The sequence below is a fragment of the Pseudorca crassidens genome, chromosome 12 (genome assembly GCF_039906515.1).
Source record: "Pseudorca crassidens isolate mPseCra1 chromosome 12, mPseCra1.hap1, whole genome shotgun sequence".
In the NCBI taxonomy this organism is placed as follows: Eukaryota; Metazoa; Chordata; class Mammalia; order Artiodactyla; family Delphinidae; genus Pseudorca; species Pseudorca crassidens.
In genome coordinates, this window is record NC_090307.1 from 86,343,108 (window position 1) to 86,357,708 (window position 14,601).

The following is a 14,601-nucleotide window of genomic DNA, read 5'->3' on the forward strand; positions in this document are numbered from 1 at the left end:
CCTGCGGTTGCTGCTCCCAGGAGGGAGGAAGGAGGGAAGTGCGGTCTGACACAGCAAGGAGAGCACGGGGCCAGCAGGCAGAGGCCTCGTGGGTGGGGAGAGAGGGTCCTGCGGCCCAGCCCAAGCGGCTGCCCCCAGGAGTGGCCCCCAGAGGGGAGCGGGGCGGGTGGCGCTGGGCCGGCGGGCAGACTCACCTTCCTCTCCAGGAACGATGCGATCAGGCCGAAGTTCTTGGGGTGCTGCATGAATCTGCGGGGAGAGAAGGGCGGGCCTGAGACCAGGCCGAGGAGGGCTGCCCAGCTGGGCGACCGCCGAGCTCCCGGGCGCCTGCCATCTCCGCTGGCCCAGCACCGCCCCGCTCGGAGCAATTAAGCCCAGGGGGGTGTGGGAAGGGCCGCGGCAGGCGGGACGGAGGGCTAAGGGAGGGCGTTCCTTGGAGTGAGTCACTGGTTTTAGCGCCTTTGAAAATACATTTGTTTGTCCTGCTGGAGGCGGGTTCCAGGAAAAATGAGGACATGACATGCAGCCCTTCGGTGGGGTTCCCCCCCTTTTACACTCTGCCTTTGTTTCTGTCTCTGGCTGGGCCTGGGAAGCTGGGCCTCGCCCGGCCCACGCGGGGCCGCCACGGGCGAGGTCGCGGGGCAGGACCCTGAGAGGTGAGAGCAGAGGCTTCGAGTGCCCGCCAGGAGGCAGGCAAGCCGGCCCAGGAGGCGGAAGGAAGGGACCCGAGCTGGAGGGGTGGCGGGGAGCTGGCACCCCACCAACTGGCTTCCTGCGAAACAGGGAGAATTACTGGGAAAGAGCTGGGCCAGACTGAAATGTCAGGGCCACAGGAGCAGGCGGACAGCGGGGGCGGAGATGTGGGTCACGGCTGCTGGGGCCCCGGGGATGCTGGGTGGAGCCTCGGCCCGCCCGTCCCCAAGACGCGCCACCGCCCCGCGGCCTCCCTGGGGAGAGGAGAGGCTGCTGGGGACGCAGGGGCCCCGGGGTCCCCCCACCCCACCCCCCCGCCGCCGCCGGAGGGAGCCTGGGCCAGCGCTGGCGATGGTCCTGCCCAGCCCTCCAGATGGCTGGGCAGGAGGCCAGTGGGTCCCTCCCCTGCTCCCCAACCAGACACTGGAGAAGCCAGAGCGGCCTCTTCTCTTTTCCCAGAGGAAGCCGCGAGTCAGAGGCAGGCTTCCCAGCCTGGGATCCTGCCTGGGGCAGCTCGCAAAGCTGGAGGCGGCCTAACGCCCTGATTTTCCAGACAGACAGTCTTCCCTTCTCCTCCCTCTCCCTGCCCCAGTGACACTTCCTTCCCCACAGATCCCTTCCTTGGGGTTTCCCCACGCAGAGATGGGGCCCCAGGAGACCCAGAAGCACACTTGGGAATCTCTTAGGTCACCTGTTCCATCTCCCTCCAACCTACACCTGGGTCCTCTGCCATGTTTCCGGAGAGTTTACTCTGACACTGGGTACCTCCAGACGGCTAAGCGAGGAGGCACTGAGGCTATACCCATTTTACAGACGTGGAGACTGAGGCTCAGGGAGGGGAAGTGGCTGCTCGAAGTCACAGAAACAGTAAGTGATGGAACTCTACGCCACCGGCACGTGATTCTCCGAGGCCCTGAGTGCTATCAGTTCCGCTGAAAACGAGAGGTCACCCAGGACCTTGAAAGACTCAAGGTGCCAAACTGGGTCTCAGCAGACATCAGCCCAGCCTGGGGCCCCCATTCTGCAGCTACTGGACTAACAGTGTGAAATCCTTAGGTCGGAACAGCAACATGAAAAATCTAGAAAGGCCAAAACACAGAAAGCATTCCCAGAAACCTCTTTTTTTTTTTTAAAGAAAGCATAAATAAATAAAATATCAAACATACCAGGAGGAATTTAAATACCTAAAGCAACAGTAATTCTTAGCATCCATGACCATCCTACAGTCACTTCACTGGTTTTTAAATTGTACAACACCAGACACGGGATGACTTGATTTGACGTCTGTGACCGTGAGGACCTAGAAATGAGCCGCTAACTACCTGCGTTTCCTGTCTCTGAGCAGTAAACCCCAAACACACGGGAGGAATTGCTCCCCAAAGCGCTATTTCCTGTGGAAGGTCGCCGCATCTGTGTTAGGCGCTCGAAGGTGCATTACACCGTCCCTCTGTTTTTATGTATGCTTTAGAATTTCCATAATCAAAAGCCATTTAAACAAACAAACAAAAACTTTCCACACAAGACCCTCTTCAGTCGCTCCTCCTGCATTTCCAAGTCCTGGTGTCTGCCCTGGCTGAGGCACCCCAGCCTTGCCCACGACCCAGAGCCATCCCCGTCCCTGAAGCCCAGTCTGGCACTTTGGGGCCACCCAGCTCTGCAAAGGGCAGCGACAGCCCCAGCCCCTGCGGCCTGGCCCCGCGGTGGGTGGCTGGAGAACGTGGGACACCTCTTTTGAAGAAAATCTGAGGCCTTCTCGGGAGGCAGAGGTGAATGTGGACGCCCTGCAGCTGAGTCCCCCACGCCCTCCTGGCTGAGCGCTGAGGCCTCTGCCTCAGTCTCCCACCCTCTTGCCTTATGGGGGTCCTGGGTCCTGAGGAGGCGCTCTGTGCCCAGGATGTGGTTCCCTGGGACACACATTTTGAGTCTGGTGGGGGAAAGGAGCACTTTCTCCATCTGGTTCCTCACTCGTCTCCCCAAAACAGTCATTCTACTTTCATTTTAGAAGAAGCCCCAAGCTTCACCTCTTAGCATCCAGTTCCTGCCTCTGCTTTCCGAGACCCCCCACCCTGCTCCCTGGCCCCATAGCCCCCTCTCCCCCGACAAGCCTCTCCACTGCAGCTGAGCCCTTGCCCTGAAGCTGGGGGAGTCTGAATCCTGCCTCCACCATTTGCAAGCTGTGTGACCTTTGTTAAGTGTCTTAACCTCTCTGAGCCTCTGTTTCCTCATGTGCGTAATGGGGATGGCCTGGTAACGCTGTTATGAGGGATAAGAGGGACAAATGCACAAACCCCAGAAAACATCTGTCCAGTGTCTGTGATGAAGGATGCGCTCCACAAATAGCCGCTTTCCAAGTAAAATGAAAACCGAAAAGTCACCGGCCAGCCACATAACCCTGCCCAAGGCCTCGAAGGTCCTCCTGCCTTGTTCTTCTGATACACACTGCCCCATTTCACATAAAACTGCCTTGACACTTTGTACTGGTTTGAATAGTGTCCCCCCAATATCATGTCCTCCCAGCACCTCAGAAGGTGACCTTATTTGGAAATGAGTCCTTTGCGGATATAATTAGTTAAGATGAGGTCATGCTGGAGTAGGGTGGGCCCTGAATCCAATGTGACTGGTGAATTTATAGGAAAAGGAGAAGACACACAGAGACACACAGGAAACAAGACCACGTGAAGACACAATGAGACGGTGAGACCCATCTCCAGGCCGAGGGATGACAACGATCGCCGGCCACCAGCAAGTGCCAGCCAGGTGCGAGACCTGGGACAGACTCTCCCCTGGAGCCTTCAGAAGGAACCACCCCACACCACACCTTGATCTTGGACTTCCAGCCCCCAGAACTGTGTGAGGATAGATTCTTGTTGTTTAAAGTCACACGGCTGGTGGTCACGTGTCGTGGCAGCCCTAGGAAGCCAACAGAAGCCTCAACAGGACGGGTTTCCCGGGACAGGGGAGGGTGGCCCGGCCAGGCCCGCCCCCCAGGGACGGGGACTCACTTCTCCCGGAAGGTCTCCTTCTCCTGCTCGCTCCACAAGTTCATGACCTGGCGGTCTTTGTACACCTTCATGGGGTCGTCCATGAGCCCGTTCATGTTGATGAACTTGATTCGCTGCTGGTCGGCGTCGTACAGCATCGGTGGGATCACGGCCAGCTGGCGCATCTGCTTCTCCAGGTTCTGGAGGGAAATGGAGATGGCAGAGGGCTCCGGTTGGAAAGCACAAGACAGCGGGGACAGGGTGGGGAGGGGGAGGGGTGCTTGCGCCAGCACCGGGGACCCAGGTGAAGAGCAGAGGGTAGGGATATTCCGGGCAAGACAGGAGAAACGCAAAACCAGAGAGAAAGCGGATGATGAGTTAAAAAATAATAATAGCCCGTGCAGGGGAAGGGAGAATTTAAAGGCGGCCCCAGAGAGGTTTATGGTGGGCAGGGCTGTTAAATTAAATGCAGAGAGCAGCAGCCACCTTATCTGCAGAAAGAGGGGAGCAATGAATCTTCCGTTTGGAAACGCAAGTGCTATAAAATACCGCAAGAAAGAAGTGCAGCCCAGCTGGGCCGGACTAGCTCAGGAGACGGGGCCTGGCCCTCCAGCTGCAGAGGGCACGCGGGGTGGGGGTGGGGGGCTGCCTTGCTCTGGGGGGGCCCGGTGAGGCTGCAGAACCATTTCCTCGCCCGCCACCCACCCCCAGTCCTGGATGCAGCTCCTTCAAGCGTGCCCACTGGGGACCAAGCCTGCCCAGCCCCGTGCTCAGCAGGAGTCGGGCGGGCTCGCTCCTAATGCATCAGGATGGCTATTAAGAGGCTCTGAGCCGCCACTCAGCTGGACTCATTTCCCCAAATCTCTGCAGCCAGCCCATTACTGGCGATTAATTACCCATCTCCGGAGGCAGGCGAGGGTCCAGCCCGGCCAAGGTCAGCCGGTTCAAAGGCTCCGCTGCCCAACTTCCCACATCCAGGCTCTCCATTCAGAGCTGGGGATTCCCAACAGGGGCAGGGAAGCGCAGCGGGGGCAGGGCCCTGACCCTCGGCTGAGATGGGCCCCCCACAGAGGCCTGACCCTCCCTGGCACTCGAGCAGCTGTCCAGCACCTTCACCTCCCCCATCTCCTCGGCTGCCCGGGATACACAGCACTGGCAGAGCCCAGGCAGGGTTTCTCCTGGCAGGAACCTCACCCCTGCTCTGCTGCCTCTCCCCAACCGACTACCGCAAGCTCCCCCCAGATGGAGAGCATCGTTCCCGCCCAGTTCCCTCCTTCCCACCCTCCCAGGGAACCTCAGGTCAGCCTGGGCTGGGTGGGGTGAAGTTTCTGCCCTGAATTCCCTTTCCAACCATCACCCGCGAAAGCTGGTCCCTCAGCATCCCTGGGGACGCTGGCGGCTGCATTCTTGTGCGGCCAGGACCTGGGGAAGTGGGCCTCCGGGATGGGGGCCGGGGTGGGTGGGAGGGGGACACTGAACCAGCTGGGATGCCAGGCGCCCTGCCGGCATCAGGCAGGGAACACACGGGAAAGGGCCGCCCTCCTCTTGTTCCCACGTGCCCCTGTGGGACGTGTACGTGGCCACAGCATCGGCGGGACAGGAGCTCGAGCGAACCCACAGGTGTGAGGACAAAGGTTTTCCAAGCTCTGCTTTCTGCAGACTGGAGGGTGTTCAAAACGGGGGCACAGCACGTGAAGTTTTAAAACGAACGCTCTTTTTTAACGGCCAGAGAGTCTGAACTACCTGCATCAGACTCACCTGAACAGCCTGGTGAAAATGCAGATTCCTGAGCTCCGCCCCAGATTGGCTAAATCAGAACTCCTGGGGCAGGGCCCTAGGGAACTGCAACTCAAGCCGGACTCCCCCTCCCCAGGACTCTTAAGTCTGTCCGAAGTGAGAATCAGTGGCCTAAGCAGTGCCACCCGATAGAATGTTCTGCAACGATGCAGGTGTTTACTGCCTGCTCTGTCCAACATGGGGCCACTAACCACATGTGGCTTCTGAGCAACTGAAATGCGACTGGTGCCACAGAGGAACGGAATTTTTAATTTTATTTCATTTGTGTTAATTTCCATTTAAATAGCCACGTGCAGCTAGAGATGACTGCGCTGAGCTGGAGCCGCAGTGCCTCCCATCTGGACAAAAGTTCTGCCTGGACACAAGGCCCCGGGGAGGAAGAATGTGGCCCCTCCTCTTGTGACGCTGCTTCTTGTCTACTGTGATGTTGGGAACATGGGGGGGGTGGGGCGGGGGGACTGGCACATTAGATGCTTGACCGACAAGACTTGGGAGGGGACAGGCCAGCACCAGCCCTGCCCCAGAAGCAAACGCCTCCTCTTTCTGCTTCCTGGTCACCTCTGGGCTCTGGTGACCACAGCCAGGGTCACCTGGCTGATACAAGGTCATCTGGGAACTCCTGACAGAAGGTCCCTGGCTTGGCGAACAGCTGGTGAGATGGGAATCCCCCTCTGCCCCCAGTTCTGGGCACGGGGAGGCTGACCTAGAAACCACAGCTCTCAGGCCCTCGTGCCCTCTGGCTTCTGGTCAGGCCCAACCAATGGGAAGCACTGAAAGTAGACGGGGGCGGGGCTGGGGAGTGAGAGGCGGGGTACTTATCTCCTGTTTCCTCCCTGCCGTGGCATCATGGATGGGGCCCTTCCTGGCCCTGTCCTACCAGGGGGCCTCCTCTCCTCCACAGCCCCAGGAAGGCCCCTCTCCCTGCTTGTCCTTCAGGCTGGGGATGGGCAATGTCTACTCCCCTGGTGCCCCACTGTCCCACCTTGCCTCTGCCCACACTTCAGTAACAAGCCCCTTGATTTCAAGCATCCAGGTGAATTCTGCTTCCCGCTGGGAGCTTCTCCACGCGCAGGGGGCACAGCGGGTGGAGCCGAGGTCAGGGTCAAGGCCGTGGACTTACCTCCTGCTCCGAGAGGCCGTCGATGATCTCGGACACCTCGTGCTCGCTGCGGGCGGCTGACATGGAGAGCCCGCTGCCCCGCTGGCCCACCCTGCTGGAGACCAAAGGGACACGCTCAGGATCGACCCCTCGGCAGCTAGGGACACGCGGCCGGCACAGCGGCACAGACCCGAGCCCACAGATTCCCCAGAGGCGGCGTGTGGGCAGTGAGGAGGGGCCAGGCCTCACACCCACAGAGACAGCCCCGAGCCCAGGGGTCCAGGGGAGGGCATGGAGCCCCCAGACTCACCCAGAAATGCCAGAACCCTTTTTCTCTCCTAAGATGCCCACCAAAAGGCCAGCCACACAGACCCACAGACAAAGCCCAGCTCTGCCTCTTCGGACCTGTCCCTCAATGTCTCCCCTGTACCACGGGGATAAGGTGGCACGTGGCTCCCAGGACTGGAGGAGGCATTCGGTGAGATACGCACCGTGAGTGTCCAGTGAAGAGTGAAATCCAGCATCCCTGCTCGTGGCCCACCACCTTATCTGTGTGACAACAGATGTCACGGCCGCATGTCACCGAGCACCTACTCTGCGCTGGGCACTCCTACGCAGGATCCCACCCCATCCTCACGGCCACCACGTGAGACCAGCATCCTTCTCCTGTGATCCACACCAGGGATCTCAAACTCAGCTGCCTTCAGGGGCCGCATAAATGAACGAAGCTGGGAGGGTACCAGCCTGTGGCACACCGGAAGGAGAACTCACTCCACCAAAATGGATTTAAGCTTCTTTCCATTAAGTATTAAGGCTGGGCAGGCACCAAGGGACACATCCAAGGGCTTGATGCGGCCCCTGGGCTGCCCGTTTGAGATGCTGCTGTGCTTTCTGTTTCACGCCTGCCAGGGCGCCTCTGTGAACAGTGCCTCGAGCTGACCCAGGCCGTGGGAAGCAGGAAAGGAGGGAGGGAGGGGGGAGGAGGGAGGGGGGAGGAGGGAGGGGGAGGGGGAGGGGAGGGGGAGGGGAGGGGGAGGGGAGGGGAGGGGAGGGGGAGGGGAGGGGAGGGAGGGGGAGGACAGGGGGGAGGGGTGGGCCCGGCCCCCCGCCGCTCACCTCTGCATGCGCTCCTGCAGCTCCCGCTGCTTGCGGATCTCGGGGAACTGCTTCTCGTAGTACTCGCGCACCTTGCTCTCCTTGGCCCGCCGCCGGGGGTTGTTCTCAATGCGCTCCACCTTCTTCTCCCAGGCCTCCATGAGCTGGTCATAGCGCTGGCAGAACTTCTGCTCCTGGGGGCATGCGGGGGAGCCCTGCGGCAGCCGTTCCTCCCGCATCCGACACCCAGCCCCTCCCCGGCTCCCCGCTCGCCGTGTGCCCGGGCACACGTGGGCAGACACGCGATCACACGCGGGCACGTGGGCAGACCCAGGCACGTGGGCAGACACGCGATCACGCAGAGACCTGAGCAGACCCAGGCCAACCCGGGCCCCTGAAGAAAACCCACAGGCTGCCCTAAGGACCCGGCCGCCTCGCTCCCTGGGGAATGGGCCACCCCCTGCCGGCCTCCCTCCAGAAAGGCCTCGTGCTTCCAGCCACATGTGGCTGTGGAGTTTAAATCAGGTAAAATTAAGTAACATTTAAATTCAGGTCTCTGGTCCCTATGCCACATTTCTAATGCTAGTAGCCATGTGAGGCCAGGGCTACCACCCATAGTGGGCAGTGCACACAGACCATTTCACTCATTGTCAGTTGCGTCGGACGGGGCAGCTCTGGGGTGTCCATCAGGCCCGGGACAGCCGCATGGAAAACATTCTCTTTCTGAATAGCTCCTCATCCCCCGGGCTCAGGCCAGCCATGCTCCCCACACCCAAGGACTGGGTGTGAAGACTCAAGCTGCCGCCATCCAAGACAAGGAAGTCCCTCTCCAAGTCTAACCACAGTGCTTCCTGCTGTATGTCCTTCCTTAGAGAAAAGACCCCGGCCCGGCCCAGAGTGTAGCTGCCTGGCTTCCGAGTCTCCAAGGTGACCCGGACCTCAAGCAGGCAGGGAGCATCTGGCTGTCCGTGAGACCCGATCTCCCCGTCTCTAACAGCTGCCGTGGACAGATGGCATGGTCTGGGAGTCCCGCTTGAATGCCTCCTCGACACTTCAGCATAATCAGAAAACCCGTCTCTGGTCCTCGTGCCCAGACACCCCTCCCCATCCTGAATTTCAGCTTCTGACCAAGGCAGCTTGTGACCTTGGTCCTCAACAAACCCAGCGGCGTGATGGTCCCCAAGTGGCCGTCAGGCCAGCTTTGAGGAGCAGAACTTGACCTCCAGCTCCCGGGGGTTCCCCAGGTATGTGGGCTGCCCCAAGAACCCTTGGGAGGTCAAGTTCCAGTAGAGACAATAGCCACACATGTTCGTGGCAAGGTGCCGAGAACAGCACCCCTGAGGGTGAGAACGGGCATGAAGGAAACCCAGCCCAGCCCACCATCAGAGCAGGGGACCCTCCCCACGCTCTCAGCCCTGCCAGAGAGGCCTCGATCTGATGGGTGAGAGTGAGAAAATATGTCAGAAGGGGAAAAGGCGAGAACATGTTCACCAAAAACCAGCAGAGGAAAAGAATGCAGTTACCCGTGAAGATAGGCAAGAAACCCGCAGGGCCACCAACCAGCTGCCCAGTGGAAGGGCGAGCAGGGCGGCCAGCAAGACGCCCCAGCCCTGCCTGGGGCCCTCGTGGAGCAAGGGACAGGAACAGCTGTGCAGGCACCCGCAGCCACACTGCCCAGCCCCGAGCACCACACGCAAAGATGTGAGCAGCTCCTGAGGACTGTCCAGGATGAGGAAGTCCCCCTCCACGTCTAACCACAGTGCCACCTGCTGTGGCCTGTGCACTGGAGGTGCTGTCCGTCCACTGAGGGCCGAGGGCACGGGGCGCCTCGGGACAGAACACAGCAGTGGCTGCGGCCCTTCCCTGGGGCAGCAATGACCCTGCCAGGGGGTGTCCACATAGCGGCCCTGCTGGCCAGGGAAGAAAGCAGGTCACACACTCACATACACACATGCACACACTCACACATAACACATGCACACTCCCTTACACATACATGCACTCGCGTGGACAAATACATACACTTACATTCTCACACTTACAATACACACTCACACCCACACCCTCACTCATAAACTCACATACACACATTCTCACAGTCACACTCACGCCTCAGAGGCTGAAGCGCTGCTGAGCTAGTCCGCCGGGTGCCAGGAGGAAGAATCTGCAGAGGAGAAGGAGGATGGCCCCTGCGAGCACAGTCTGTGTGTGTTACGGAAACAGGTCCCCCTCAGCGGGAATTCTTCTTCGTAGCCCCATCATCACCGTCAGCATCACCATCGTCATCGTCACCATCAGCATCGCCGCTGACACTAGCTAAGCGCCACTGTGTCACATGCCAGGCACAGAGCTGAGTCCTTCCCGCGACTGACTCTCCCAAACAACAAAAGGCCATGACCGCCATCCCCTCTGTAGAGGCAGGAGCTCAGAGCTCAGGGCCGTCAGCCCGGGATCACACAATTAGGGACGGGAGGTCAGGATCCTGATGGTTGTTCTGATAAAGTCCAGTACGTCTACTTTTCCTTTTGCTGCTCATGCTTTTGGTGTCAAACCCAAGATCCGCTGCCCAATCCAAGGTCGTGAAGATTCACCCCTATGGGTTTTCTTTTAGGAGTTGTACAGCTTTAGCTCTTGCATTTACGTCTTTGATTCATTTTGAGTTACTGTTTGTGTTAATTCTGTGAGGTGGGATCCAACTCCATTCCTGTGAGTGTGGCAGTCCTATTGTCCCAGCACCATTTGTTGAAAGAGACGGTCCTGTCTCATTGACTGGACATGGCCACCTGTCAAAAATCCAGCATCCACCGATGTGAGGGCCTGTTTCTGGCCTCTCTATTCTGTTCCATTGGTCTCCATGTCTGTCCTTAGGCTAGAACCATGCTGTTTTGATTATTGTAGCTTTGTGAGATGTTTTGAAATCAGCAAGTGACTCTTCCAACCTGGTTGTTCTTTTTCAAGATTGTTTTGTCTATTTGGGGTCCCCATGAATTTTAGGGTCAGCTTGCAGCTGACGGTTCTGAGCACCCACTGCAGTCCGGGCATTGCTGTGAGCACACTGCTTGCAGCCTTTCACTCAGTGGCCTGATGAGGTGCGTGTTACTATAATCCCCACCAAACAGAACAGGAACCTGAGACCAGGAATTAAATGATTTGCCCCGGTCACCGAGCAGGGCCAGGATTTGAACCCCTCCTACCCCGCCAAGTGTGTCAGGATGGAGCTCTACACTCAGGGAAACAATGAGAGATGGGGTGACCAGGAGGTACCCCCAAAACTGAGGAAGAAAGCCTCAGGCCGACGGACAGAGCACAAGGAGGGAAGTGTTAGGGAGGTGGTTGGAGCTGACGGGCCAGGGGAACTGGCCTCTGTGGTCACCTGGTGACCTGGCGTCCTCCAGACCCCCAGGGAGCCTGCAGCCTCATGCAAAGGCCTTCTGCTGGGCTCAGCGGCCCAGGCACCACAGACTTGGAGAATGCTCCCCTGCTGGCTGTCCTGCATGTTCAGCGATGTGTGATGGTGACGAGGTCGAGCTCTCCCAGCCCCTGTCCTGCTGCCTGTAACTCAGGCTGCAGAAGCAAGTCACGGATGCCGGGGCAGGTCAGGAAAAAGCCCAGAAGTGAAAAATAAGAGGTGTGAGGGATATGAGAGGAGTGAGCAAAACTTTAGCCGTCTCTAAAAAAGAAATAGATAAAAAAGGAAAGTGGGGACAAGCCAGGAGAAAGAGAAAAGGCAGACTATGCTGAAAATATGCCAGTGCCCACTGTAGTGGGTTCAATGGTGACACCGCCCCCAAAAGATGTGCCGCATCCTAACCCCCAGGTTCGGGGTTTGAATCTTCAAATGTGACCTTATTTGAAAAAACGTGTTTTCAGATGCCATTAAGGATCTTGAGATGAGGTCATCCTGGATTAGGGTGACCTCTAGATCCAGTGACAGGCGTCCGTGTGAGAGAAGAGAGGGGAAAGGCCAGCTGAGGATGTAGGCAGAGATGGGAGTCATGTGGCCTGGAGCCACCAGGAGCTGCAAGAGGCAGGGAGGAGCTTCCCCTAGCACCTCTGGAGGGAGCACAGCCCGGCTCCCATCTTGATCTTGAACTTCTGGCCTCTAGAGCCAGAAGTGAGAGGATACATTTCTGTTGTTTTAAGGCGCCTAGTTTGTGGTCACTTGTTACAGCAGCCCCAGGAAATGAATACACCCACCGTCCAGGCCGAGCTCAGCCCCTGACTAGCCCATCCTGCCAGGCCATCAGTCACACACACTCCCCCCGCCAGGCACTGCGCTAACCCTTCCTGCAGCCCCACCATGACCCCATTTCACAGATGAGGAAAAGTGAGGCTTAGGGCAAGACGGCTGTCCCAAGATCACTCACAGAGGGTATGGTGGGTAGGGTTTGAATCTGCGCACCTCAGCGGCTTCAGGGGGCGCGGGGAGGGCGAGCTCAGCTTCCCAGGGGAGAGCAGGGCAGGCCTAGTGGAGGCTCCTGCTGGGGTTGGGCGCCCCTCTGGGGCAAGAGCCTCAGCTCTCTGGGCAGAGCAGGAGCGTAGGGCAGCGTGGGTCCCAGGAACCTCTAAGGAGTGAGGGCCCCACAGAAGGGGACCTGACTGACATGGGGGGTGGTGGGGGGGGCGGGGAGCATGCAGATCTGAGGGGGCCCGTCTTGGCCAAGCGCCCTCCCAGTCCTTGCTGATGACGACGCATGGGGCTTTGGGTTCATTTATATAAGAAGAATGAGATCATTCCAGACGCCCTCCCGTTGCAGCTTCTGTGGTTTAGGAACTCGTTTTCACAAGGGCCTCTCTTAAGATGGGCTCAGCTTGACCACAAAGCGAACCCAGAATTTCTCAGAAGTCTCTCCAGTTCCTCTATCTTTAAATAAGCCCATTTCCCCTCCATCCCCTCAAGGGACCCCTCCCGAGGAGCCCTGGGAGATTTCCAACTTACACCCACCCAACTCCACCCCCCAGCAGCCACTGGGATCCTTTCAAAATGTAAATCAGATCTCCTTCTTCCAGCCCCAAAGGAACCCCACCCCTGGGCAGGACTACAGGGGAAAAGCTGTGAATCAGGAAACGCTGTGAATCGTTAGGTGTGATAAAGAGAGAATTTCCTTCCTCCAGGAAGTGTTCCAGGTGAGGGTCTGGGTGTCTGCACCTACGTCCTAACAGCTCAACACAAAAACATTCATACTTACACACGCACACGCACACACACACAAAGCGAATATAAAGAAATGTTAACCATGATGGATTCTTACACACACACACACACACACACACACACACACACACACACACACACACACACAGCGAATATAAAGAAATGTTAACCATGATGGATTCCAGATAGCGGGCTTATAGGTGTTCACTGTTACTCTTCTGTCAGATTTCCTGTATCACTGTCAAATTTTCCGAATAACTAAAAATTCTTAAAGATTTTGTATTCTTTATTAAGAATACATCAAGAATAAGTGTCCCACTGTGTTTAGAGTAAAATCTAGACATTCCATTTCCAGGTGACCTGGCGCCCATGATTTTCGACCCCAGCCCCCCACGCGTGCCCTGTACTTCAGGCTTGCCTGCTACGTGCTGTCCTGTGCTGCCCCCCAGGCCGGTTCCTGCCTCAAGGCCTCTGCACTTGCTGCGCCCTCTCCTTGACACTCACACCCCCACATATTCACACGGGTGGTCCCTTCTGGTCATTCCTCTCTCAGTACCGTGGTCAGATATCCAGGCTGTCCCCAACCCCATCCCTCTGCACGGCACTTATCACTGCGTCTCCTCCACTCAGGCGCACAGCACGTGCTCAGTAAATATCTCTTAACTCAATGAATGAGATGGGATGCCCCGTTTCATGAACCCCATCTATCCAGCCAGGCGCCTCTGGTCACCATCCAGTCAATGTGGGAGTCTGAGGAGGTTGGAAAGAAAAGGGAAGCCCACCACTTCTCACCCCGTGGGGCCCTGGGGTCTAGGGCGCTGCCCAACCAGCTTCCCAGTCGCCCAGCATGTGGGCCAGAAATGTATCCCTTCTCCAAGGGCCCAGCCGAGGTCTAAGGCCAGAGCAGGGTGCGTTCAGAAACTGGTTCAGAGGGACCGAGGCCCTCAAGTGGTGAAATCAGAGCTTTTGTGAGATGGTCTGAGAAAGAGCAGCTCTGTCTCTGGCCCTAGAAGGACTCAAACCTGCTGTCGAAATTCAGGTCCCAAAGGAAAACCAGCTAGTCAATGTCCTAATATGCAGACTTGAAGAAAAACGGCATAGAAATGAAGGTGCAACCTGATCAAACCACTCCTGAACTCCACTCAGTGGACTTCATCAGCTACACAAACTCCTTTACTGTTTAAGCCCATCTGAGCCATTGCTTCTTCCTCTCACAGCTGAAAGAATACTAATGGGTAACTCCCCCTCCATCACTCAGCCCTAACCTCACCCAGTGAATCGGTGACGTAAACGCCCACCCTAAACCACAACAAAAGGTGTCCTTTCACATGTGCTCCCCCTGCCCTGGGCACGCCTCCCAGCTGAGACGGCAGAGTGTGCGGTGGGATGCAGGAGTCCGTACCACTTTCTAAGCAAGGGGGGCCTCACTGCTTCTCTGGGCCCGGATTTTCCCGAGCCCGGAATGGGCACAGCGGGCTGGGCAAAGCTCATTTCTCAGGGAGCGCCCTGCAGTCACTGCCACCCAGCACACAGCCCACACCAGTCTTCCACCTCTGCCAACAAACTTCTCTCTTTCTGCCTAAAATAGCCACAGTAGGGCCTATGACAAGGAACCAATTTTCCCGGCCAAGATTTTGCTTTCTCCCCTTCCAGGCTGGAAAAGGAGGGGCACAGTTCCCAGCCTCCCCACCCACTCACACCCCAGCTTCCTTGAGGCAGCCGAGCCCTGAGCCCCCGGCTTCACGGAAGCAGCTGCTGTCTTTTCCCATTTCTCTCACTGC

At 57.9% G+C, this 14,601-nt stretch overlaps 1 protein-coding gene across 30 annotated transcripts in view; it reads right to left on the reverse strand.

Annotated features, from left to right (window-relative positions):
• NCOR2 (nuclear receptor corepressor 2) overlaps window positions 1-14,601 on the reverse strand; it is a 226,907-nt gene that overhangs the window by 89,334 nt on the left and 122,972 nt on the right. For 26 of the 30 annotated variants that reach the window (XM_067701126.1, XM_067701137.1, XM_067701121.1 and 23 more), the window contains 4 exons: window positions 7,687-7,859; window positions 6,592-6,685; window positions 3,696-3,874; window positions 195-249 (listed from right to left, as the gene is read on the reverse strand). In XM_067701126.1, coding sequence (XP_067557227.1) covers window positions 195-249; window positions 3,696-3,874; window positions 6,592-6,685; window positions 7,687-7,859 — 501 coding nt within the window. The remainder of the gene's footprint in view (window positions 1-194; window positions 250-3,695; window positions 3,875-6,591; window positions 6,686-7,686; window positions 7,860-14,601) is intronic. The other 4 variants (XM_067701131.1, XM_067701125.1, XM_067701149.1 and 1 more) reach the window with 1 other exon arrangement.